Source organism: Petromyzon marinus, chromosome 54, assembly GCF_048934315.1.
Source record: "Petromyzon marinus isolate PM22_M1 ecotype Great Lakes invasive population chromosome 54, UKy_Petmar_22M1.pri1.0, whole genome shotgun sequence".
NCBI classification, from domain to species: Eukaryota; Metazoa; Chordata; class Hyperoartia; order Petromyzontiformes; family Petromyzontidae; genus Petromyzon; species Petromyzon marinus.
Genome location: NC_133720.1, coordinates 9,880,982 through 9,907,887, shown reverse-complemented (window position 1 = coordinate 9,907,887; position 26,906 = coordinate 9,880,982). Strand labels below are relative to the sequence as shown.

General features: G+C 48.2%; 1 protein-coding gene across 2 annotated transcripts; it reads right to left on the bottom strand.

The window, feature by feature from the left end:
* Window positions 1–257: 257 nt before the first annotated feature.
* Window positions 258–21,467, bottom strand: ABHD4 (abhydrolase domain containing 4, N-acyl phospholipase B). 2 transcript variants are annotated; one of them, XM_032974791.2, is made up of 8 exons: window positions 21,388–21,467; window positions 12,012–12,097; window positions 9,262–9,480; window positions 8,952–9,126; window positions 7,154–7,308; window positions 6,585–6,699; window positions 1,312–1,498; window positions 258–444 (listed from the first exon to the last, which is right to left on the bottom strand). In XM_032974791.2, exons 1-8 carry the CDS (start codon window positions 21,438–21,440, stop codon window positions 355–357), a joined length of 1,080 nt encoding a protein of 359 aa, XP_032830682.1. In that variant the 5' UTR covers window positions 21,441–21,467; the 3' UTR covers window positions 258–354. The 2 variants fall into 2 exon arrangements, with proteins under 2 accessions (XP_032830682.1, XP_032830681.2); XM_032974790.2 differs by having other exon boundaries at window positions 6,585–6,696.
* Between the last annotated feature and the right edge of the window lie 5,439 nt (window positions 21,468–26,906).

Genomic DNA, 26,906 nt, shown 5'->3' with positions numbered 1-26,906 from the left:
GCGGTAAGCTCACGCGGTAAACTCACGCGGTAAACTCTCGTGGCCAGAAGCGGTGGGTGCCAGGCATCCGGTGCATTTACCACATGTTGCCGTCGTACTGCAATCATCGCTCAGGCCAAATGCACGCGGATTGAACTGAAGCCACGAGATGCCACTGAAGGGCAGCCCAACCTTACGAGGTCACTGCCTCCCCCCCTCTGTCCACCCCCGCTGCCCCCTCTGCCCCCAATGCCCCACCCCCCTCCCACTACCCCCACCACACCTGTCCCCCTTTACTTCAGCATTTGTGTTGTCCCGGTGTTGTTGGCCTCGATTGCCCTGGGTCACCCCCACCCCTCTGGTCTTGCGCCACATTTAGTCGATGCTGTCGCAAATCTGCTCCACCATCTTGTTGAAGTCCTCCGGCTGGTCCGCGTACACGTGGTGCCCAGCTCCGCGTATTTGCTGCGGCGAGACGGAGGCAGTCAGTGAACGCACGCGCAGGGGTGCAAGCAGGATTGGCAACCGGGGAAGAGGGGGGGGAGCCAAAGTTAACGGTGGACTAAAGTCGTGAAAATTACTTTTTTAGCGCCTGTGACTGAATCACTGGGAATACATCGTGTCTCATCAAAAACGAACCCTACCCAGGCCACTGACAAATGAGACTCATCCTGATCTTTGAGTTCACACAAGCTGGTTAAACAAAACCAACTTGAAACAAACTTAAAATCGCAGAAGCTAAGCAGGCTCGAGCACAGAGCGGGCTGCCATGAGTAACCCCCGCGCATGTTGTAGACTGCTGTCGTACTGTACCCCCCACAACCGTACCCCCCACGACCGTACCCCCCACGACCGTACCCCCCACGACCGTACCCCCCACGACTGCACGTCTACGCTCTCCACCGTAACCAACCGCCATGCAACTAACGCCACCGCACACGTGATGTGGTTGTTACTCATGCATGCTGTTCGGTGGGACAGAGGCAGCGAGGGGGGGGATTTTAAAAACTGGCAACAGAGCAAGTGGATTAATTTATATCTGTACGCGGATTCGTGTTAACCCGCATCCCCCTAACGTGTGTGTGTGCGCGCGCGTTTTCTCCGGGTACTCAGGTCTGCTCCCACATGTATAAAAATTCATTAATGGAGTTGGCCAACAGTCCCAGCTTAGGACCACAGAGCGTGTGGTTTCCAATGTCTCCAAATCATTCATTCATTCTTTCTCACTCGGTCTCTCTTGTGCGTTGTTCCAAGTTTAACATTATCATTATTGAGTCTGGGGGTGATGGGCAGAGAATGAAATGGAGTGGGGTGGGGGGGAGCGGCGCTCACCACGAGGCGCGTGCGTGAGCCGGGCCGCGCCTCCACCACCTTGCCACCCGAGCTGCTGTCGATCCACGAGCGGGCGCCGTAAATGATGGCGATGGGGATGGCCGGGTCCAGGTCGCCGATGCGGTGCAGCATGGGCCGCTTGGCCCAGCCGTACGGGATCGTCATGGCCTTGAAGGCCGTCTCACCACTGCGGGTCGTACCATGCGTACGCGCACGTGCGTGCAGGTGCACGTGTGATCGCACACATGAACACATAAGCGCATACACAGAGACAAAGTTACATAAACAGACAAAGACGGTCATTGAATCTGCGGCCGTCTGGAATGCTCTTTCTGATATTATGCACTTTTAAATCTCGATTGAAAATTCCTTTCTTTGGAACTGCTTTGTGTTTAGTTTGTTGTCATTTCCCCACCCCTCCGATTAGCACGGTTGGCTATGTACGGTGCGACAAATCTAAATACGTACATAAAGACACACCTACAACAACAACAACCGCCATTCACCACTAAGTGGCAGTGACATCACCATGGCGCTTGTGCCAGGCTATGTGCACGTTAAGGCCACGTGAAGTGTTGAACGCCTGCTGGCAGGTCATGGGGAAAACCCAAGTGCCATGGGTTACCTGAGATGACTGGCCGATGCACCACCTGTGCCTCCGACTGTGCCAATTTACCGAGTCTAGCCGCCCGGCGCTCTGCTCATTATCGAGGGTCGCTCCTCTGCCCTCCGTTCTTGCTGGAGGGCGACTGCCTCCAACTGCCCAGTAGCAGCAGTGTCCTTCACGAGCCCCCTCCATAGAGGCCGATCTTGACACCGCTGGTACCAGTCATCGGCAAGTCCACTCAGCCCCACATCCTCTTGTACCACATCACTCCATCTCTTCTCTATCCTGTGACGTGCCTGTTTAGCCCCCTCTATCCAGCCGAACAAAAACTGTTTAGGCATGCGGTGGCTGGGCATGCGGGCTACATGACCCAGCTAGACACAGCCTTGCCTGCCGGAGAAGCTCACCGATGGGACCTAGTCCAGATCTTTCAAGGATTTGTGCGCTCCTCACAAAATCCAGCCTGGTTAAACCCAGGATGGATCGTAGGCAGGCCAGCCTAAATGTTTCTAACCGGCAAAGTTGTTCCATTAGGGGGGTCCACGTTTCGCAAGCGTAGAGAAGGGAGGGCATGACCGTGGCTGAAAAGACCTAAAGCTTTGTATGGAGCGACAAAGCAGGTAGTTTCCACACAGCGTTACGCAACCGATGAAAAGATAATGCCGCTCGACTGATTCGGAGTAACACCTCTGCTGTCAAACCGGAGCCGGTCATAAGCACACTGCCCAGGTATGGGCAACTCTCCACTCTCTCCACAACTGCCCCATGACCAATTGGGAATTGTGGGGGTGGAGTGTCTGATGGTACAAAATACCCAAGCAGGTGCTTAGTTTTGGTGGGGCTGATGGTAAGGCCCCACCTCTTAGTGGCACACTCCAGGTTCAGCAGCAGCGCCTCCAACTCCTCCTCTGAATGAGCAGCAATCACCAAGCTCATCAGCATACATAACATGGTTGACCAATAGGGAGCCATCCCTCGACCGCACCTGGGCATCAATCAGCCTCCCATTGTATCTGTACCAGATGGAAATTCCTCCAGTACAGCCATCAAAGGCTTCGCAAACTATGTGGTCGAAATAGATGTTAAATAACGTGGGAGCCAAAGGACATCCCTGTCGCACCCCAAGGTGAACAGGGAATGGCTCCGACTCCCTGCCACGTAGTTTTACCTGGGCATCCTCACCATCAGGAAGGTCCTTAATGATTGTGAGCAGAGTCAGGGACTCCAAAATACGAAGAACAGTCCAGAGCCCAGGCCTACTGATGGTATAATAGGCCTTGACCAGGTCAATAAAGCATAGATGTAGGTCTTGTTGGAATTCCCTACACCTCTGCTGTAGCAGACGGACAGAAAATATGGCATCTGTGCAGGACCACCCTTCCCTGAAACCACATTGCGGCTCCGCAAGCCTTTCCTCAGCGTGCTTGGCAAGGCGATGTAGAATAATCCTTGCCAGGACCTTTCCCAGCCCACTGAGGAGGGAGATGCCCCTGGAGCTGTTAGTCTGTGTGGTCCCCCTTCTTAAATAGGGAGACCACCAGGGCATCCTTCCAATCCTGCAGAACCCATCCAGTGGTCCAGACTGTTATTCTGATGTCATGTAGGGCAGTCTGCGCACAAATGTCACCCTTCCTCAGCATTTCGCTTAGGAAATCATCTCTGGCAGAATGGCAGGCGCATCTTACAGATGACAAGTCGATGGTCAGTGGGCAGATCAGCTCCACGGTAGGTCCTGGTGTCAAGAACATGGGCCCGCTTCCGCTGTTCCGTCACTATGTAGTCCAACAGATATTCTTGCTTGGACCCGGCATGCATCCATGATGTTGTGTGGATGTGCCGATGCCGGAACAGCGTGTTGGCAATTATAAGCCCATGGGCTGCACAAAAATCTAGCAGCCCCCTACCATTGTTATTGAGCTGATCTGGCCCAGACCAGGTGTCAGCATCATGACCAACAAGATGACAATCCCGAGGGGCCACTTTAGCCAGCACCTGTGCCAGGAGGTCATAGAAGGCATCTGACTCATCGGCCTTGCCTGCATCCCTTCACGGATGTTCGTCTTCGGTGGGGGCATAAGTAACCACGACCACCACTCCTCGCCTCTGGTTGATGGGAAGGCGAGCCCAAAGTAGCCTGGGGCTTACAGCTTCCCACACCTCACTGCCACGCTCCCACGCCCTTCATTATTTTGTTCAGAAGAAGAGCCACACCCTGTTGTTTGGCAGTCTCCTGTCCCAAAGAGAAGACTGTCCACCCCTCATGATGGCAGGAGCCAGAGCCTGTCCACCGGACTTCCTGAATACCGCAGAGATCCAGGTGGTACCGGTCCAGCTCCCGATAGAGGAGTGGCAGCCACTCCTCCCCAGTGAGAGTTCGAACATTCCACGTGGCCACCCACAGTGGCTTTTTGCTGTTTCTGGAGGAACCCCGAGGGTAGGGATTCAATCTCGTTGCTCCGCCAAATGGGGTTTGGCCAGGAGACATCATGGACGCCTGTCCCCCCCCCCCCAGGGCCTCTGGCACAAGCTTAGTTGGATATTTTTTCATGGTGTAGTGTTAATTAATTGAAGGTGGAGGGGTTACCAACTACTCGCACTCGTATACACACATGTTCATACACATACACACAAGTACACATACACAGATATGCAGGTATGCAAACACAGACACACACGCACCGACAAACACATACGTAAGCACAGACATGTTCATAAACACACATTGAAAAAGATAGACAACAACCGCCATTTGTCACTAAGTGGCGGTGACGTCACCACGGCACTAGTGCCAGGCTATGTGCACGTTAACGTACACATAGACAGACACAGAGGCACATGCATACACACACACACAACTAAGTGAAATGTTACTCTCGAGCACAAACTTGATTTTGCAATGACGATTTCAAATTAATTACTTAAATGGTAGACTAATTACAACAGAGCTTTTCTGTGCCTTTGACACCACCCCTTCCAGATATAGTCGAGCGGTGGAATGCAGGCATGCAATGCCACTCATTCATTCGAGGTGTAGGGTACATGTTTAAGGGAAGGTGTAACTCAACACCAAACTGAGACATCAACTGTCCCACTAAAATGTTGTTAGCAAGACTGATGGACTGTCTTCATCAATAATGTTACACGTCCAACAACAGCCAAGGTCATTGCTCTGAATTCAAAGATAGCTAAATCTTAATTCCAAAAGAATCACTTTCACATCCCATGTTCATCACGCACCCAGAGCTAGCTTCTGATCAGTCTGTTAAATAGACTAAAACTAAATTATTTTTATTTTACTAGGTGAGGCACACGGAGCTGTGTAGCTCTTTATCAGAAGCGACCTGGCCACAAATTATTGCTCAACGAAGTGGCTTATCGTGTGTTAATTTAGAGCAGAGAGAAAAACTGGAGGACCCGCAGAAATTCCACGTGACCACGGGGAGAGAGACACGCAAACTCCAAGTACACAGGCATCAGGGTTGGAATCGAACTCAGGACCTCCTGTATACCAGGCAAGGTCGTTAACATGACTGCAGCTGGTGCCCGGCGCTCTGAGCGACATGGGAGTGGCCTCGGCAGGCCACTACCAGAGGCTTCTTATGTATGAATGTGTGTTGGAATTATTTCGCACCGTAAATAGCCAACCGTGCTAATCAGAGGTGCTTCACAAGTCACATGTGGCCCACGGACACCAGTTGAAGAACACTCGTGCATACCATATACAAGCATGGAGACGCATTTTTGGGATTACAATGACAGGCAGAAAGAGGAACGACACGTGTTAGAGAAAACGTGCAGATTTATGACATCGTCCAAAGTATTAGAAAACAATAAGTATTGCCTGGGCAGGATCTGTTGTGGGAAGAGATCAATGGAAGATGGTCAAGTGTGACAATGGAGAAGCGGTCGAGCAATGGAGTGCGCCTGATAGTACGTCTACGAAGGAGATGGAGCGATGATGAATACAGTTTGTGTGCGGATGCTGGATGGATTGCTGCATCGCAGGACTGTGAGGGGCGGCGGCAGCTTGGGGAGGCCTTCATCCAGCAGTGGATTGGCTACGGCTGATTGATGATTATTTAGATAATTTGGGTGCTTCACATTTCCACATGATGAGTCACTTCGTAGAGATATCATTTGTGGTCAGGTCGTTTCTGAAAAATAAGCTAATAGCTCACTTGGTAAAATGAAATATTTTAGTTTTCAAACTTGATTTGAAGTTTTTGTGACTGCAGGAATCCATACTCTTTGGTTCTTTCGGTAAAGTCGCGTAGGTAGAAAAAATAAATAATAAAATCACGACGTTTCGAAGATACAGCAGTTGTGTTGCGATCGAAACGTCGTGATTTATTATTACATTTTCTACCTACGTGATTTTACTGAAAGAACCAGAGTATTTTCGTTTTATTTATAGTGATTTGCTTACCTTTCCTATACTTTACACTCCCCATCATGTGCTTTTGTATCGTTTGTTTGTTGGAACATTCTCACCCCGTGCCCCTACACTGGACACCTGTGAAAAAGAGCTTCATAGCTCACCAGATTCCTCCAGTGCATATAAAGATTCTGATTCTGATGATGACGGTGATAACGACGACGATGACATGTACGGCGAGGCACAGGCGGCGGCTGTGACGCGGGGCGAGAGCTGCGTGCCCGTGTGTACCTGGGCGTCTGCGCGTTGCAGTGGTAGATGTACTCGCAGATGGTGTCGTCGTCAAACAGGTTGGAAAACTTGCGCTTGAAGTCCGGCCGGAAGCGCTGCACCATGCCGGGCCCTGCTGGAACCCAACGGGAACGCTCAGCGTAAGGTTTCGCGCTCGAGCGGGGCGGTGACGTACAACTGCTGCTAACAAGGTCTCTCTGTCAAGGGGCGCCTGGGATAAGTGGATCGCTTGTGAGAGATTTAAATTTACCTTGCCTGCTATACAGGAGGTCGTGAGTTCGACCCCATTCCTGACGCCTATTGTATATTTGGAATTTGTGTCTCTCTTCCCGTGGTCGCATGGATTTTTTCTCTGGGTCCTCCACATATTGAACCAACATGCGCTTAAGAGTATTTGGCTGCTATAAATGTCCATGTGATAATAAGTCACTTCGTTGAGCTATCATTTGTGGCAGCCAGGTCGCTTCTGAAAAGAGCTACATCGCTCAGTGGGCCCTTACCTAAGAAAAAAATAGTGTTAGTTTATTTTGCCCATCCCCGTCTTGCGGGACCCGCCGAGTGAGACTGACCCCATGGCCCGGCAGCGCGTAGGCCGGCCAGCGGGTTGAAGGGGCTCAGCACAAAGCCGATGGCCTTGACCCACATGGGCACGGGCCGCTCCTGGTCCGGGTTAAGGGGCCGCTCGGGGAAGCCCCACGGGTCCACCAGGATCAGCTGCTTCACCCTGCGATGCACGCACACACACAGGTAACAGCTTTAAAGAAAAACAAATTTCATCAGGTGAGGCCCACTGAGCTATGTAGCTATTTTTCAGAAGCGACCTGGCCACAAACGACAGCTCAACTTATTGGCTTATCATGTGGAAACTTATAGCAGCCAAACACTTTCAAACGCATGTTTCTAAATGTGGAGGGAAAAACCGGAGAAACCGGTGAAAAATCCACACAACTACAAGAAGAACTTGCAAACTCCAAATAAACAGGTGTCAGTAATGGGACTGGACCCACGACCTTGTGTACACCGGGCGAGGTAGTCAACATCTCGCCACCGTGGCCGCAGCCATTGCCCGATGATCCGAACAACGACCGTTGACCCAATCGGTGCACTTCTGCCGCACGCCGTGTGACTACACGAAGCCATACAGGCTGGAGTCCGGCGGTTGCCAGCTGGCAGGGCGGGGGGGATGCGTAGGCTGTGGCATGGGTACTGTGCAGCAGGTGAATATATGATTGTCCACGTGGAACATCAGCACCACATTCCGCCAAAAAAAAAACACACTAATACACGTGAAACGAATGCCAAACACAAAAACACCGATACAAAATGTGAAACAATGAATTCTTATCACACGAATACACCAAGTGAAACAGATGGCTTTATAACACCACATTCACTAGAGGCACGGACATGTGATCTGTATTGTGGCCTTCGTAGCCTGGGTGGGTGGATGGTTTGACCGACAAACGGAAGGTTACAAGTTGCGGGTCAACTCAGCACATCATCATCATCTCTCCGGGTTTATAAAATATGTACCATTTTGTGAGAAGTCAACAGCGATGATCTTGATCCCTATCTAAGGCATGGGGAATTTCTACCACTAGTTGGCTCGCGTGGTTGGAGTTGGAGGTAGGCTATAGTGTCCGGTTGGCTTGTGCGATTAGGGTTAGCGCTCATGCTAGGGACTGGCAGTTTGGTTAGGCTTGTACGTGTAGTGACTAATATGGTGTCACTATGGCACTTAGCCCCACTTACTGTCACAGGAGTGGAAACGCATGTCGGGAGTCCCCTCTACACTAGACCATGGGTTGATGTGCAAGCGGGCCATAGGGGGCTCGAGGGACACGTGACGGGGAGCCGAGAGCTTCTGGCATGATCCAAAAGGGGGCGTGGCCCAGGGCAGGGCGAGGCCGGGGGGATAAAGGGGAAGCCCCGACAAGGATCGGGGCTAGTCTCTGGAATCAACCCTTGTTGCTGTCTCGTCGTCTTCGGTCTTTGCTCGGCATCGTGGGTCAGACAGCGTGTAGGCTGACCGACCCGTTCGTGCAGTTAACCCGCTACTCACATAGTTAACTATGTAGCTATCACTTAGCAGTTAAACCAGTGTACGTTTAGTTAAGTTACCCTGTTGGGGAGTTATTAAATAAACGTATTGCCTCCAACTCCAGTGTGTGCCTCCGTACAACACACTACATACGCATATACGTTGAACTTCTTTCGCACCATACGTAGCCAACCGTGCTAATCGGAGGTGCGGGGAAAAGACAAACTAAACACAAAAAGCAGCCTAAAATTAGTTTTAAGCTTAGTGCTACTGGACTACCGACTGCCCGCGCCTCTCCACGGGGTCACCTCATCTCCCCGTCTCACCGCTGCGGGTGTTGCAGGGCGTACGCCGCCGACAGGTACGCGCCCAGGCTGTGCCCGAGCAGCTGGAAGCTCCGCAGCCCCATCTCCTCTCGCCAGCGCTCCATTGCATCTATGAACAGCGTCTCGGCGCCCGCTGCGTCCATGGGAAACGTCGGGCGCGAGCTGCGACCGAAGCCTGACGGGGTGGGGGGTGAGAGACCGGACGGAGTGCAAAGCAAATCACAAAAAATAACTACACCTGAAGGAGGAGTGATTGGTTGGTTAAGAGGGCTGGCGGCTATGGGGGCCAAAGGGGGGCGCAACTACTGACCCAGGAGGTCAAATGCATGCACGCGGCGACGCCGGGCCATCGAGTCCAGGTTGAGGGCCCAGAGGCCGACGCCGCCGCCAAAGCCGTGCACTAGCACGAGCGGGGTGCTGGTGTCGGCCGTGCCGCTTCGCTCCAGCTCTGGATTGGTCACCGTGATGCTCCAGAGGCGGTCCTCGTCCAGCACGTCCACGTAGCGGCCCACCCACTTGCTCTTTAAGCCTGCGCCGGCAACGGGAGCGGAGTGAGAGTGGGTGAGGGGGGGCCCATTGGAAGCACGCGGCGCGAGGTTGCTTATCGAACGACGTTACTGGGAAATGGGTTTACTTGCTGGAAAGCAATGGACTTGTAAGTTACTTTAAAATGATGGTAGAATCCCGACTCCATAAACTAAACTTATTTTAACAAAGGCCCAGTGAGCTATATAGCTCTATATAGCTCTACTTCAGAATGAACCTGGCCACAAACGAGAGCTCAACAAAAGTGTCTTGTCATCACGTGGAAATTTATAGCAGCCAAATACTCGAAACGCATGTCGATTCTAAATGAGGGGGAAAACCGGAGGACCCAGATAAAAATCCATGTGACCACGGGAAGAACATGCAAACTCCAAATAAACAGCAGGCGTCATCAGGGTCAGGATGGAACCCACAACCTCCTTCATACCAGGCGAGGTAGTTAACAACTCGCCACTGCAGCACCCCATCACCGTAATTTATGACTTGATATCGCGCCTCACACACGTACAAAACAGGTCCCGAAGCACAAATGGACTTAATAAGCAAAACTGGCAGCAAATGTGAACTTTTAATCACATTCCATCTCTCCGAGTTGCCTAAACAAGTGCCACCGTGTGGAACGTTACCAGTGGTTGCATCATGGGAGCATGGCCTCTGCAATGGAAATGTGGAATTTCCACCATGGTTTCACCACTACAAATTAACACATTCACTACCTTACTGCTGACGGGAGCACGGCAGGCACAGTCACTTCATCTTCATCCATTTTTCCTACATAATACTTCTTTTTTGAAATCACTACATTTCCTTAAGTCCTATTCATTTTTATTTTTTTCCACATTTTCTCACACGCTGCATCTGCCCAAGTCCCATCTTTAATAATACGCTCGCTTACGTTTAGTAAGTGTGTGCGACGAGCCAAATTAGTGTCGATAAACATTCCCATACAACCAAGTTACCACCCCTACGAGGGCCTGACCTCAACACCTTCTGATTGCGTAACCAAAATCCTCCACACCTTTATGCGTTCTTGCAGTAAATCACAAGGGTAAAATAGGGAATCGCTTATCACAGCTTGAGAACATCTATTTCCACAAAACCTTCTGGCACTGAATCATACATACCTGTCAACCCATACAGTTTACCCGTATTATTGTACAGGGAAAGTGAGTTTTCAGGTCCATACGGCATACAGCCGTTTCAATACGGGCCATTTTTTTAGTTTGTCTATTTTTTGTGTTTCTCCCTTGTGATGGAACTTTGTAGGCACGGGGTGACCAATAAGGTAGGCACTGATAAGGGGCTGACAGGTATTATCTTATCAGCAGGTTTGGTTTAATTCAAGCAACCTCGAGATCGGTTTCGATATCCTTATTAGTCAGACTTGCTTAAATCATCTCATATTCTTGGTTCTTTCGGTAAAGTCACAGAAGGGAAACAATAAAATAATAAAAACATAAAACAATAAAATTATCACGACGTTTCGACTGCAACACAAGCAATCATCATCAGGTGTGAAAACCACAGCAATTTTCTTGCTGTGGTAAAACTTGGACCGACATTTCGCAGAGTGGCCTTACCTATAAAGACCGGAGAGTTTACCTGAGGTGAAAACCACAGCAATTTTCTTGCTGTGGTTTTCCCACCTGATGATTGCTTGTGTTGCAGTCGAAACGTCTTGAGAATCTTTAGTGTTTTATATTTTAATTATTTTATTGTTTCCCTTCTACGTGACTTTACCGAAAGAACCAGGAATATGAATCCCTGAAGTCAAAATTTAAATCAACTCAAGTAAACTCTCCGGTCTTCATAGGCAAGGCCACTCTCTGCGAAATGTCGGTCCAAGTTTTACGCAAAACTACATACAGTAATACACAACACAAACAAGTAATTCATTATTGAGAAGTTGCTGTTCTGCCCTGTGCCATAACACTCCACATTGACTGTGGAAACAGCTGCACTTAATAAAATCATAACCTGCATTATGTGCGCGTGTTTTGCAGGGAGGCGGGCTGACAGCAGAGCCAACGAAACGTAATTTGGTCAGTACTAGTTTACAACGAAGAGCAACAGAGCTCAGTATGTTTAATAGTTTAATACTTAACAGCCCTTTGGCAACCTGCTGATATGTAAAGGCTTCTCCATGCTGTGCTGGTCACGGTCATTGCCTGACCATCCCTTTACCACGCGAGCGAGTCCAGGTTTGGGAAAGGGGTGGCACAGGATTAGTTCAGATTCCAATCGCCACTCGCATTAGCCATGGCTATAAATAAATTGCAGGTGGCGGGGTGTACAGAACAAATCGGTGTTAACCACTGCACCACCGCTCTTCCCAAAGTATTGGTCGAAATCTCCCACCGCATCAGCCACCCCCGGTCTTACGGGCAGCTGCGCAAACGAGATTGTTCCATCTCACGGAGGATAGGACGATGTCAAAATATCCGACGGGGTGACGGTCAAGGTCACCGTGGAAATCGCTCGCGTGCCACAAGCAGAGCCAGGGTGCGCGCTTACATTGGAGGACCTTTTCCTCGGCCACCTTGAGCAGCCCGTTGGAGGTTGGGCTCCACGAGGGCAGCCACCCCGACAGCCAGCCAGACCTGCGACCCACAGCAAAATATAAACAATGTTGCTTGCAACAAATGAACCACGACACTCTGCTGATCTCGTCAAGGAGCATAATCCATCACGTGTACTCCGGTCATCCTCACAGCAGGGGTTTTGGCTGGCAGTCGAACAAAGACGGTCACTCCATTGCGCGCTTTCAGATGCGCTTTTGGGGCCGTTTGGAATGCTCTTCCTTCCGATATGAGGAAGTCGCTGGAGCTATGCACTTTTAAATCATCAAAAATGAAAACTAATTTCTTTAGAACTGCTTTTTGCGTTTAGATTGTTGTCCCCCCCCCGCCCCGGCTCCTCCGATAAGCATGGTTGGCTACGTGCTGTGCGAAAGATGTTCAACATACATACAAACTAGGCATGCTCGTTTGATTCCAACTTATTATATCATCTGGTGAGGCCCATTCAGCCAAGCAGCTGTTTTAAATAACAAAAATGACCGTAGCCCAAGACTGGCAGCAGTGGCGGCAGTTACACAGGAATACACCATCACACCTCAACGACCCTTTCTATGCTCGCTGGTGGGATGAGAGGTTAGCACACTAATCACACAAAGCAAAACTGGGCGACACGCACACTCATTCACTCGAACTCCGGTCATCATGCGAACTCCGGTCATCCTCGCAGTGGCTTTTGACTGGCCATCGAACCAAGGTTAGACCATCGCGCGCTTTCAGGTGCGCTTCTGCGGCCGTCTGTAACGCTCTTCCTTCCAATATTAGGAAGCCACTAGATCTATGCACTTTAACATCTAGACTGAAAACTAATTTCTTTAGAACTGCTCTATATGTTTAGTTTGTTGTCCTTCCCCCGGCACCTCCGATTAGCACGGCTGGCTACATACGGTGCGAAATAAGTTCAACATACGTACATAACACGTACCTATGTTTATACACCATTCACGAAAGCGTGATGAAGAGTGCCAGGAAAATTGCAGCAGTACCTCTCAATTGATATGGTCAGGGATACAGAAGATGTTTAGCAGTCACTTTACCCTCAAGACTTCTTGAACACATTGACACTCACTGGAATGCGCCCTCACAAGCTATGTTTGAAAGTTGGAGCGCCAATCATGTTGATTTCAAATTTCAATGGAGAACAAGGTCTCTGCAATAGAACAAGACTTCGAATCTGCCGATTGACAAGAAATTGCATTGATGCGATGATTGTGACTCGCTCTCTACATGGGAAAATAGTTTTCATTCTTCGCATTACAATGATCAGCAGCAAATCCAGTTTTCCGTTCCAACTACGAAGTAGACAGTTCCCTGTTCAAGTTGCATTTGCAATCACACCATCAACAAAGCGGAAGGACAGTCAGTTCATCATTTGTGATTGTATTTGCCGCAGCCACTTTTTACTCGTGGACAATGACACGTGGCATTGTCAAGAGTTACGTCATCATCAAATGCCACCATATTGATTGAAGACCCATTTTGTTCAGAAGAGAATGAAGTGTATACGAAAAATGTTATGTAACAAACAGGTCTTTAGGCAGTGATTATACATGTCGTTTCATTTTTTTGAATTGTTAGATTTAATAAAATAATTTCTGTATACTTTTACACGTAGATCAACAACACCCATCGCACACACATTCACGAATGAACAACCTCATCCCTTGGGTCCGGGTAACGGGCCATCCCAGCTAGTAAAAAAAATATATAGTGACATTTACGTGCAAGAAGAAGTGTCAACGCCTGAAACTTCACGTATAGTTTTTTGTTTCACAGCCAGTCTTATTGGCGTATGTGTTGAGTTTATATATACACACACGACATGCAGCCTTCCTAATACGAAACCTTATGCAGTGGCAAGCCAACTTTCTATGTGCATTGGAAGTCAAGCGAACCAAGTCCAGTGAACAAAAGTCTAAAAATAAAACTACTGCCGACTCCCGCTGGCAAGTGACTCAGCACATTTGGCTTAGCGGTGGTGCAGCGGGAACCATGGGTAAGGTGAACACAAGTTGTCCCATGGGGTGATGCAACCATACACCACGGCCAGGAGGCACGCGAGTGATGTCACGGGGTCATTTAACGTCCACTCCCGAGTAAAGACAGTGCTCTCTTTGTACAGTTATTAAAAAGCCACGGTAATAACTAGGGTGGCCCGCTAGATTCGAACCCGCGAATCACTACAATAAGCGGCGAAGGCAGCGCTACCTCCGCTAGGTTGGGTCGCCGCGTCAGCCGCCCCGTCACCCGCGCCCCGCCCCCCTTTGGCATTGGAGACGACCTCTTCACGTCAGTGCCCATCACTTTTGGTGTCGTACATTCCGGAACGAGCATGTTTATTACCCCGGCGCGTTCAAAACGTTCCTCAACATTCTGTTATGAAATCAGAGGCTCAAGTGGATACGCAGAAAAGTGTTCCAACACTGCCGTCCCCCTTAACTTGAAAAAACCGGGCCGCCCGAAGCGCAGCAGGAATCCGTTCGATTACGTAAATCCAGCGGCACTGGCGACACTGACCGGCCTTGTTGACCACTGTGGTGCAAAGCGTACAACTTGTGACAGGGCTTGGGGGGGCGTGCAGGGGCAATGTTATCGCATTACTCAACCATGCTGCCCGCCCCCAACTGCCGACTGCCATTCTTCACTCGGTTTAATAAAACCAACATTGCAGGCAGGAATGCAAATGCATACCACAAACAAGCAACTTTCTAAACAACTTCTTTGTCAAGGACTTCAAGCAAAGCCAACAAGGCTGCGCTCACAAAGCGCTCGCCACAAATGAACCACAACGCGGTCTCGTCAAGGGACGTAAATCATCTTCAAGCTAATTTCGGTGATCCTCGCAGCAGCAGCAGTAGCGCCTTTTGGCTGACCAATGAACAAAGACGGTCACCAAATCACGTGCTTTCAGATGCGCATCTGCGGCCGTCTGGAACGCTCTTTCTTTGGATGTTAGGAAGTCACTGGGAGCCATTCACTTTTAAATCATCTAGATTGAAAACTCATTTTTTCAGAACAGCGTTTTGTATTTAGTTTGTCCTTCCCCCGCACCTCCAATTAACACGGTTGGCGACGATTGGTGCGAAAGAAGCACAACACACATACAACATGTTTGACCACACCATGTACACGCCTATGTCAATCCACATCTGGATGAGTGCCTCCCCGTGCCGTGTGGGTTACGGAGGGGGGTGTTATTTGACCATACTTGACCAGGTGAAATGTCCAAAATGCTCGTCGTTAGTTTTAATACTCTCGGCAGCGAGCAACTCCCAACAGTTTGAAAGTCTACAAAATCGTGATTTCCCAGCATGGAGAAAGCAACAATATTAAACAATAACTCACCGACGCTTAATTACACATTGCTTTCGAGACGCTGGTTAAAAATCTTAGAAAGTGTAGGAAACAACATTTGGCAGACGCAACACCAATGACTCGATTGATCCGAATAGAAAGCAACCCTGCTGGAACGTCACACGCAGGAAGCAGGCACCTCTCACTTCTCTGCCACTGCTACAGGCTAAAGTTTATTGCGGCAAAGTTGTACAACTGTGGAACGCCTGGCAAGTCTCCAAGCGAGAGCAGCGCCTGACGCTGCTTCTGTTCGTCATCCGCAGTGTTGCCTTACTGCCCATCCAAAAGGATATTCATTTTTTTTATTACAGCCAATCGCTCAAAAGTCACATGAGCAATTGGGTGGTAATCATCTTACTTGGCTCTCCCAAAGCTGGAGGTGGAAACTACATGTTCCCATGGTAAAAGGTCAGCACCTGTGGGATGACCACTGTTGACACCGCGAAGCTACGCTCATTTTCATCAGGCGGCAGAAAGACAACGAGCTGATATGACCCCTCGGCCGAAATCTTGAATGTGCGAGCAAAGCGCTTCATCCACCGCGCCAGCGGGACGTACTCACGAAAACACGATTGAAATGCCAGGCGTGAACAAAAAGCCAAGCCGGGGCAATACGTAGCAACGCGAATGGAAGTTGAACTTCACAACTCGCGACCACCGAGCACGTTATCTGTGCTTGGGAAATAAAAGCGTTATCAAACTTGGCACGCAACTCACGTGACCGTTGCATCATGGACATCGACCGACCTCGCAGTTATCTGCGGGCCACCGTGTGGGTGGACTTGCTCCTCCACGTGAGAGTCACCCCACCGGACACGTTCCAATTGAAAGGTGCGGGCAGAGAGGCTCGGTGCCGTGACGTCGCCGGCCAAGCTACCACTCACATTCAAACCTATTAACATCTTACACCGTGGCAATGATCGCCACGCAGCTTGAAACACTGTGTTCCAATCGTATTTTTATTTTACTTTACCTGGCCAGGCCCCACTGAGCTGCTATGTAGCTCTTCTTTAGAAGCAACCTGGCTATCACAAATGTGGCTTATCGTGTGGAACTTTAGTGCAGCCGAATACTCTTCAACGTGTGACGTCGATTCTAAATGTGGAGGGAAAAATCGGAGCACTCTGAGAAAAATACACGCAACCAAGGGGAGAACATGCCTCGTCAGGGTCGAGATCGAACCCATGACTGCCTGCATAGTAGGCAAGGGATATAACATTCTGCCACTGCAGCGCCAAGCAGTGATCGTGATAAAATTTAACTGGAAAATACTGAAAACAAGTAAGTGTCCCCCTTGTTACTTTAGGTGCTGGACAGTGCTAAACTCCATCGTTGGTTCTCATGTTACTTTTTTAGCATCATCAATAAGTCAAATAAAAGCCAATAATAAAGAAGTCCAGCCTCGTGTGTTTGTGAAACTATGTTCCAATGCACCACGGCCAATGCCTGAGGAGCCTTGCTTCCAGTCCTTGATTGGGGCTTCCGGGGAACGCGTCATGTGCTGTTTGAATGTTTGTGCATGCGCGATTGTTGCGAAGATTCAACTGGATTCAATTATTGACTCCATTGCTTTTGGAAGAGATGATTCATTGATAACCAGAGTTCCAACCCAGTTTTGTTTGTCCGACATACACTGGTCACACCCCAGTCTCTACCAATAGATCACCGGTCTGACTTTCTTCCATTGTGTTCACTTCGCCCGCGCACATCTCCTATTGGACCATTCACTGCCTCATCCTTGTTTCTCCTGGAATATGCCTGTTTTTCGACGGTTTTACTTAACTTGATTCCTGTGTCATGGCCAAATCTTGTAATCAAAATTTAGTCTACTTCCTGTAGTCCACTCAGATCCGGTGAAAATGCATGCCTGTATCAAAATCGCCATCAATTAATCAGCTACTTTAAAGCAATTAACATTTTGTATGGACGCCTTATTATTTATATATATTTGTGTAGATAGAAAACAACGCAGTCCCTAAACTCTCGAATCGCCTCGCCCAAGAAGCAGGCGCCGCGTGTCTCAGGCGCCGCGTGTCTCAGGCGCCGCGTGTCTCAGGCGCCGCGTGTCTCAGGCGCCGCGTGTCTCAGGCGCCGCGTGTCTCAGGCGCCGCGTGTCTCAGGCGCCGCGTGTCTCAGGCGCCGCGTGTCTCAGGCGCCGCGTGTCTCAGGCGCCGCGTGTCTCAGGCGCCGCGTGTCTCAGGCGCCGCGTGTCTCAGGCGCCGCGTGTCTCAGGCGCCGCGTGTCTCAGGCGCCGCGTGTCTCAGGCGCCGCGTGTCTCAGGCGCCGCGTGTCTCAGGCGCCGCGTGTCTCAGGCGCCGCGTGTCTCAGGCGCCGCGCGCACTCTCCGTGTCAACGAGTTACGAGCACCCTCACTCCACGCAAACAAAAGTTGTACATTGAAGATTCATTTATAAAGTTATCAATTAATTCAAGTAAGCGTTGATGTGGGAGCAGGCACCGCATCATTGACGTACTTCTCGACCGTGAGTTAAACGAAGTTGTTTATAAAACCGTTGTTTAAAAAAAACTTTTTTAAAGGAGTTTTTCTTTAAATATGCCTGTTTACATTTTGATTTAAAGCTTTCGTGACTGCAGTGATTCATATTCTTGGTTCTTTCGGTAAAGTCACGTTGAAGGGAAACAATAATATAAAATTGTTTTATATATATTTTATTGTTTCCCTTCAACGTGACTTTACCGAAAGAACCAAGAATATATATGCCTGTTTATTTTGTTAATGTTATATTGTAGTGCATTTCGTACGTCCGACATTTCCCATTCCTCTGAGAGTATCACTTTGATGTTGTTGTTGCTTTGTTCTGTGCCGATTCCCCACAACAAGTTGGGTAACTGGCTAAACGGGATTTTCCGTGCCCCTACGACCAATTTCGTAGGGATGCATCAAACCAGCTGGGGGCCACGTAGTCGCTCAGCGGTCGAGAAAGCGACACGCTATCGAAAAGATCACGAGAGTTAAAATCCTGGTTGGGGGTTGAATCAGCCCGTCTTCCCTCCGGGGTCATCATGGGTGCTACGGTGATTAGCCACTTCGTTGAGCTATCCTTTGTGGGTAGATCGCTTCTGAAAAAAAGTTAAATAGCTCAGTGGGGCCTTACCTGGTAAAATAAAAAAATAGTTTAGTTTTAGTCAGTGAAATAAATAGCACTTTGTTAAGTCACAACTGTGGTTGTCCTGTTGAGAGACTTTCCCACGGCAAAAGGCTCAGGACTGTAAACAGGAGATGAGCACTACCCTCAATGCTCATTACAGCAGCAGATTGTGAAATATTTCAACCCTCAAAGAATGATTTTATACGCTTGAACCTGAACTGATTACTATAATAGCATGTTACAGTTATAGTAGCATCAACAGAAGCCAATCTCACGAGTTAGCACGGTTGGCTACGTAACGGTGTGATGAATTGATGGCAATTCCCCCCAAAATAATTAATTAAAGACCATCAGATCTGACCTATAAGTCAACACATAGGAGACACAAGCACGTTATGTTTGTTGACCTCAAGTTAAGAACAATGCACTTTAAGTTTGCCATTCGTCCAGTTAAAAGAGTCAAAACAAACATGAATAACGTGAAAGTGAAAAATTAAATCAATTGGCACTTGAAATTGTAACACTCCGGCTTCTTGACGTTTAAAACTCATTGGAATGTAACAAGCCAAGGCACACAGTTCCATACACATGTAGCTCAACTAACACCACCCACCCCCTCCCCAAAAACCACATACAATAGGCGACGCTTGGGCCAATGACCTTCCCCCAAAGCACATCCTGTACACACGCACACATTGAGGTTTGTGTGTGTTAATTGTGCTTTCCACACCAATGCCAGCCCAGCAACATCACCAGATGTGTGGGTTTATGAGCTCGTCACGGCCCTGTAAAAAAAATCGATAGCTCCCAATGGTTGTACGGTACTGTGCAACCTAGCAGCAACCACCAAACACGCACGGAGAAAAAATGAAAGCGTGTAAAAACGAACATCATTATACACGGTGGGTTTAGTGGTTGGGTGGGCGGTGTCAGTGTATTAGCTTGTTATAGGCCAATCGTCTAACACAGCGGGGCCGGGGCAACCTGTGGATCGGGAGCCGCCTAATGAGACCCTTTCAAGGACTTGCTTCGTGACGTTATATTCACACGCACCGCGGCTCGGGAAATATCGAGGGTTTTTTTTTTGGTACCGAATTGGCAGAAAATGTATTGCCTCTTCTTGTTTAGTTTGTTTGCCCGACCCCTGGTCGAGCAGATAAACTCAAGAGAAAATTCACCAAAATATTGGACCTGTATGCCTTGTCCGAAGATCACCGCAAGAGGCTAATGCATTAAAAACGTTGAAGTGCGTTCGATCACACCGGAAACAGGGCAGAGTTCGCCAACTTTACGGTCCGGAGCCAAATGCGGGAAAAATCGACATTGCCCTGGTGGGTTCCAGTCTCCGCCACAAGACAAACATTATTGAACAGCGCGAGATGTTAACTCCTACGCCTGGTACACACAGGAGGTCGTGGATTAGATTCCGACCCTGACGACGCCTGCTGCTGTAATATTTTGGAGTTAGCGGTGTCTCTCTCCCAGATCGCGCGGTTTTCCCTCCACATTTAGAATCAGCATCACGCGTTTCGAGTATTTGGTTGCTACAGATGTCCACATTATGATAAGCCACTCCGTTGAACTATCATTTGTGGCAGGCAGGTCGTTTATGGGAAAGTGGGCCTTACACGATAAAATATCAACCACCGAGCTTATGTAACAACACTGCAATCCGCTCGTTCATTAAAAAATAACACTCTTTCAAAAGTAAAACGAATCTCATGAATGCGTGGTCGAGACAGCGAAGTTGCATAATAGCTGCCGCACGCTTAATTATAATCTAATAAAGCGTTTACAACACAATCGCCACAGCCAGAGGAGCGCTCAGTCGAGCCCCCCCCCCTGACGCTCTGTGCCTCACAGCAACAAGAGACCCGGTTCGAGTCCTGTGCGAGGAGGATATACATACAGACACGCCACACAACACATAGATACATACAGAAACGCCACACAACACATAGATACATACAGACACGCCACACAACACAGAGATACATACAGACACGACACACAACACAGATACATACAGACACGACACACAACACAGATACATACAGACACGACACACAACACATACATACAGACACGACACACATACACAACACAGACACACATACACAACACATACAGACACGACACACAAACGAACACCACACATACAGACACGACACAGACACGACACACACACGGCACACACACATACACATGCAATTCCAGCGAACTATTCACCATTACCAAGGTCCCCCGTGTAAGGCTTTAACAGACTGCTGTGGGCTAAGTGCTCTTGGCGAGCCTGTTCAGTCATCCCGGCAGGGGAAGACACCCGAGGAGGTGAATGAGCCGCACCACGCCTGGCCGCCTTTGTCTCCCCCCCCCCCCCCCCGCAATGTTGCTACCGAATGTACAAAGCACCGCACCCGGTAACGCGCGCTTCATGCGAGCCCGAGTCGATCTAGGAGAGGCCCAGGACCAGTTCCAAATTCACCGTCGCCGGCGGCCGCTCGAGAGGGACTCGGCCTCGGGTCGCGCTCGCCACGACGACCGCCGCCGTTGCCACGCATCGTGGACTGTGGCCCGGCTCGACCACCGTCGGACAACAGTGTTGTGCAACAGGCATCGCCATCAACAGCACCAACAGCGACCCCTCTGCGTTAAACATCCCACACACTACGCAACTTTTAACCCACCAACCACTACCCCCAAGAAAACCGCACAAAGAAAACGGAAACACAAACCGCGACATTAACACACGGGCGCCCATGGGTTTAAGGAAAGGAGCCGGCGTTGAGGTGAATTTAAAAGCCTTTGAAACGACAAGGTAAAGATTTAAACATTCACGCGCAACCTCACCGCGCCTCCACCACCTCCTCGGCCATCGCTTTGGGAAATCTGCGCCGTGACATCACTACGCCGATATCTCCTGTCGTGGTTACGTCATTACGCTAATTTAGGCAGGCGCGGTGACGCCGTTACGCCACTAGATCAAGGCGTGGTGACGTCACTACGCTGATATACCCAAGCGCGGTGACGTCACTACGCCGATATCTCCAGACGTGACGTCTGCGCGTCGCAGTTTCAAAAGCCGGGGGAGGTGACGTCACCACGTCTAGGATGGTTATGCAACAAATTAAAAAAAAACTTTATTTGGAGCTTTCGTGACTGCAGGAATTACTCTTTGGTTCTTTCGGTAAAGTCACGTAGAAAGAACAATAAATTACATAATAGCATACGACGTTTCGATTGCAACACAAGCAATCATCATCAGGTAGGAATGAAAGAGAAAACAAGCCTAGTAAACATAGAAATACAATGCAATACAACAAAGAGAGTCGGCTAACACAACAGTCAATACCCTACCTGGTTGATTACGTTCTTCCAAAGATTGCTAAATTTGAGAGAGAGAGACAAAACACAGACACGGAGAAACATCGACAGACACATAAGCAGAGAGAGATAACACAGAGACACAGAGATACATTGAGCTCTATGGTGTAGCGTTTTGATAGAGCTCACCATAGAGCTCAATGTATCTCCGGCCATGAACACCTAACCTGTGAACTCAAACACGTACACCAGGCTCTCAAGGCGAATGGATATTCTGACTACACAATCCGCAAAGCCATCACCCCAACCGTGAGGAAGGAGCCATCTGAGGATCCAATCAAAACCATCACTCTGCCATACATTGCTGCTGCTGCATTGGCATTGCTGCTGCTACATTGACATTGCTGCTGCATTGGTATTGCTGCTGCTGCATTGACATTGATGCTGCATTGTCATTGCTGCTGCATTGACATTGCTGCTGCTGCTGCATTGGCATTGCTGCTGCTGCATTGACATTGCTGCTGCTGCATTGGCATTGCTGCTGCATTGACATTGCTGCTGCTGCATTGGCATTGCTGCTGCCGCTGCATTGGCATTGCTGCTGCTGCATTGGCATTGCTGCTGCTGCATTGACATTGCTGCTGCTGCATTGGCATTGCTGCTGCTGCATTGACATTGCTGCTGCTGCATTGGCATTGCTGCTGCATTGACATTGCTGCTGCTGCTGCATTGGCATTGCTACTGCTGCATTGGCATTGCTGCTGCTGCATTGGCATTGCTGCTGCTGCATTGACATTGCTGCTGCTGCATTGGCATTGCTACTGCTGCATTGGCATTGCTGCTGCTGCATTGGCATTGCTGCTGCTGCATTGACATTGCTGCTGCATTGGCATTGCTGCTGCTGCATTGACATTGCTGCTGCTGCATTGGCATTGCTGCTGCTGCATTGGCATTGCTGCTGCTGCATTGGCATTGCTGCTGCTGCATTGGCATTGCTGCTGCTGCATTGGCATTGCTGCTGCTGCATTGGCATTGCTGCTGCTGCATTGACATTGCTGCTGCTGCATTGGCATTGCTGCTGCTGCTGCATTGGCATTGCTGCTGCTGCATTGGCATTGCTGCTGCTGCATTGGCATTGCTGCTGCTGCATTGGCATTGCTGCTGCTGCATTGGCATTGCTGCTGCTGCTGCATTGGCATTGCTGCTGCTGCATTGGCATTGCTGCTGCTGCATCGACATTGCTGCTGCTGCATTGGCATTGCTGCTGCTGCATTGGCATTGCTGCTGCTGATACACTTGGGCTACGCTCATCTCCAAACTTGTATAAACAATTTGCCTTGAGAGGCCAATCCCTTTTCCTGATGACGACCGCTTGTGTCGCGATCGAAACGTCGTGGTATTTTTATTCATTTTATTTTTTATATCTACGTGACTTTAACGAAAGAACCAAAGAATATGAATTCCTGCAGTCACTAAAAGTTGTAAGTCAAAATAAAAACAAATATTTCTGTTATATGGAGAGGATACGTGAAGGAGACGCATTATCTGTATTTCGCATCACTCACCCATTCGTTGTATATAATACACTAGCTGTACTGCCCGGCTACACCCGGCCGCCTTTGTCTCCCCAGTGGTGATGTTCACACCACAACAGTTACTCGTTTGAGGCTGAGTCGACCTAGGGGAGGCCCAGGACCGGTTCAAATAATCGTCACCGGTGGTGGCCGTGAGCGGGAATCGAACTCGAGGAGCCGGGTTCGTAGTGCAGCGTAGCGCTAACCACTACACTACAATGCGTTACGCTTCCACATGCGCGGGTCACGTGACAGATTTGACGTCACAGCTCACTTGCCGTGCAAAAAATATATGCATTATTGAGCTCCCCCCTCTCAAAAAAAGTGTATTTTTTATAATGTCTGCATGGTGTACAGTCTGTAAAGTACCCACCTGGCAAATTTCAAGTTTGTTGCATGTCGGGAAGTACGCTAAACATTTTGAACAGACACACAATCACAACTTTGCCTTTTATATATATGGAGATTAGCATGCGTGATATGAAACGCAATAGCACGTGCTCGCCAATATGTGGCGTTAAATTAAAGCAGCAGGCCATTACGTGGTATGACATTTAATATCGGGGTCAATCTGGGGTATGAAATACAATAGTGGGGGTCAATGCGTGGAATGAAATACAATAAATGGGTCAATGTGTGGTATGAAATACAATAGTCGTGGCAATGCGTGGTATGAAATACAATAGATGGGTCAATGTGTGCTATGAAATGCAATAGTCGGTCAATGTGTGGTATGAAATGCAATCGTAGGTCAATGCGTAGTATGAAATATAATAGTGCGGTCAATGCGTGGTATGAAATACAATAGTTGGTCAATGCGTGGTATGAAATACAATAGTCGTGTCAATGCGTGGTATGAAATACAATAGTCGTGTAAATGCGTGGTATGAAATAAAATAGTTGGTTAATGCGTGGTATGAAATACAATAGTGGGGGTCAATGCGTGGAAAAAAATACAATATATGCGTCAATGCGTGGTATGTTAATACAATCGTAGGTCAATGCGTGGTATGAAATACAATAGTGGGGGTCAATGCGTGGTCTAAAATACAATAGTGGGGTCAATACGTGGTATTAAATACAATAGTTGGTCAATCCGTGCTATGAAATACAATAGTCGTGTAAATGCGTGGTATGAAATAAATAGTTGGTTAATGCGTGGTATGAAATACAATAGTGAGGGTCAATGCGTGGAAAAAAATACAATAGATATGTCAATGTGTGGTATGAAATACAATCGTAGGTCAATGCGTGGTATGAAATACAATAGTGGGGTCAATGCGTGGTCTGAAATACAATAGTGGGGTCAATGCGTGGTCTGAAATACAATAGTCGGGTCAATACGTGGTATTAAATACAATAGTTGGTCAATCCATGGTATTAAATACAACAGTCGTGTTAATGCATGGTATGAAATACAATAGTCGTGTCGATGCGTGGTATGAAATACAATAATGTGGTCAATACGTGGTATGAAATACAATACTAGGGTCGACGTGTGGTATGAAATACAATAGTTGGTCAATGCGTGGTATGCAACACATTAGCCGGGCGATGCGTCAGGGTGAGTGAGCGCCGAGTCGTAAGTTTACTTTGAACGCAAACTCGGGTTGAGCAGTCGATCGCGGAGCACTGGCGATTGAATAAGTTTAAGCTCCTTCAGTTCCAAATAAAAGTTGCAAAACACAAACAAAAATATGCACAGCATTTGTATCTAATACCGTAGCTCGTTGTGCTTGCTCGCACATCGTGTTCTATCCACTGCTGGTTGAAGGCCGGAAATGTAAAAATAAATCTAAAGATATAGAGGTGCAGCCCCTCATCTGCTGGCTCTCGACACTGCTGGCGGAAGGCCCTCCGCTAGAGAGAGCTCGTACAGAGAGCCCCTCTTAGAGGAGGGTCGTGTGCTTGGCCTACTCTTCCATAGGGGCCGTCCATAAATGACGTCACGCACCTGGGGGGGGGGGCGTCAGACATTTATGACGATGTGTGACGAGGGGGGGGGTGGTTGAGATATGTGACGTCACATCAAAATGCGCAACTTTAAATAAATATAGACATCTAAACAAACTGTCAAATCGCTATTCGTGGTGCTAACATTATAAATAAATAAATACAAACCGCCACTTCTTTCAAATGTTCTTGCCGTTGGTTTTCACACCTGATGATGACTGCTTGTGTTGCAGTCGAAACGTCGTGAGAATTTTATTGTTTTATATATTTTTTATTATTTTATTGTTTCCCTTCAACGGGACTTTACCGAAAGAACCAAGAATATAGACAACACGTTCTACTTAATTAAATTGACTTTTTAATAAATGTTTTCTCCTACAACATCAGAGTGCAGCGCCACATTAAATACGCACTACAATGCCAAAAGTTTAAAGTGATTTTAAGCATAAAATTTTGATTTAAAGCTTTCGTGACTGCAGTAATTCATATTCTTAGTTTTTTCGGTAAAGTCACGTTGAAGAGAAACAACAAAATAACAAAATATATATAAAACAATAAAAAATTCTCACGACGTTTCGACCATAACTCAAACGGTCATCATCAGGTGTGTCGGTTTGCATAAATTTATTTTGAAAACGGCATATTTATTTATTTATTTATATAAAAAATAACGTTTGCGTCACGCGCAACGATTGGCAGTTTGCCCAGGACTAGTCCATCTATTTTTTGAAAAGAGGAGGGGGGAGACGAAATTTGTTTTTTATGTATGCTGTCTGAAAGCCACTGTAAGCGTGAACAATCAATCAAGAACTGAAATGATTTATCAAATCTTTCCAATGATTGCTAAGATAGAATCCATCTTCTTGGTTGAAATTGTCTCTGTGCTTGTATATGTGGATAGCCTCATGAACGAATCTCTCATGGAAGCCAGATGGCTTACAAAGAACCTCCGTCTTGGAAAAGTCAATGGCATGTGAGCCTACTGAATTAGAACAATGATCTGCTACGGCCGAGGTGTTGGTCCTACCGTGTTTAAGGTCTGCTTTATGTTCACGAATGCGGTCCGAGATATGGCGTTTGGTTTCTCCAATGTAACTACTACCACAGAGGCAACTTAGTTTGTAGACACCAGGGTATTGTATGTCCGGAATCACATCTTTTACAGACGGAACCAGATCACGGATTTTATGTAATGTGTTGAAACGGACCTGGATCTTGTGTTTATTCAAGATTTTGGAGATCTTTTTTGTGATCCCAGCAATGTAGGGTAAAGTGATGGTTTTGAAAGGCTCCTCAAGAGGGTTTTTCTTCATGGTTTGAGTGATAGCTTTGCGGATTGTATAGTCGGAGTAACCATTAGCCCTAAGAGCTTGGTGTACGTGCTTGAGTTCACTGCTTATGTGTTCCTGGTCGGATATGCATTGGGCTCTATGATACAGAGTCTTGATGAGATAATTCTTCTGTGATGGATGGTGGTGGGAATCCGGTTTCAGATAAGCATCCGTATGGGTAGCTTTC

Excerpts from the sequence above, each read along its gene's own strand:
- ABHD4 (XM_032974791.2), bottom strand. The coding sequence starts at position 21,440 with ATGTCACGGCGCAGATTTCCCAAAGCGATGGCCGAGGAGGTGGTGGAG. Across the intron at positions 6,700-7,153 it reads ACGCGCTGCCGGGCCATGGG|CAGGGCCCGGCATGGTGCAG; the intron begins GTCAGTCTCACT and ends GTTGGGTTCCAG. Across the intron at positions 1,499-6,584 it reads TGCAACGCGCAGACGCCCAG|TGGTGAGACGGCCTTCAAGG; the intron begins GTACACACGGGC and ends TACGACCCGCAG.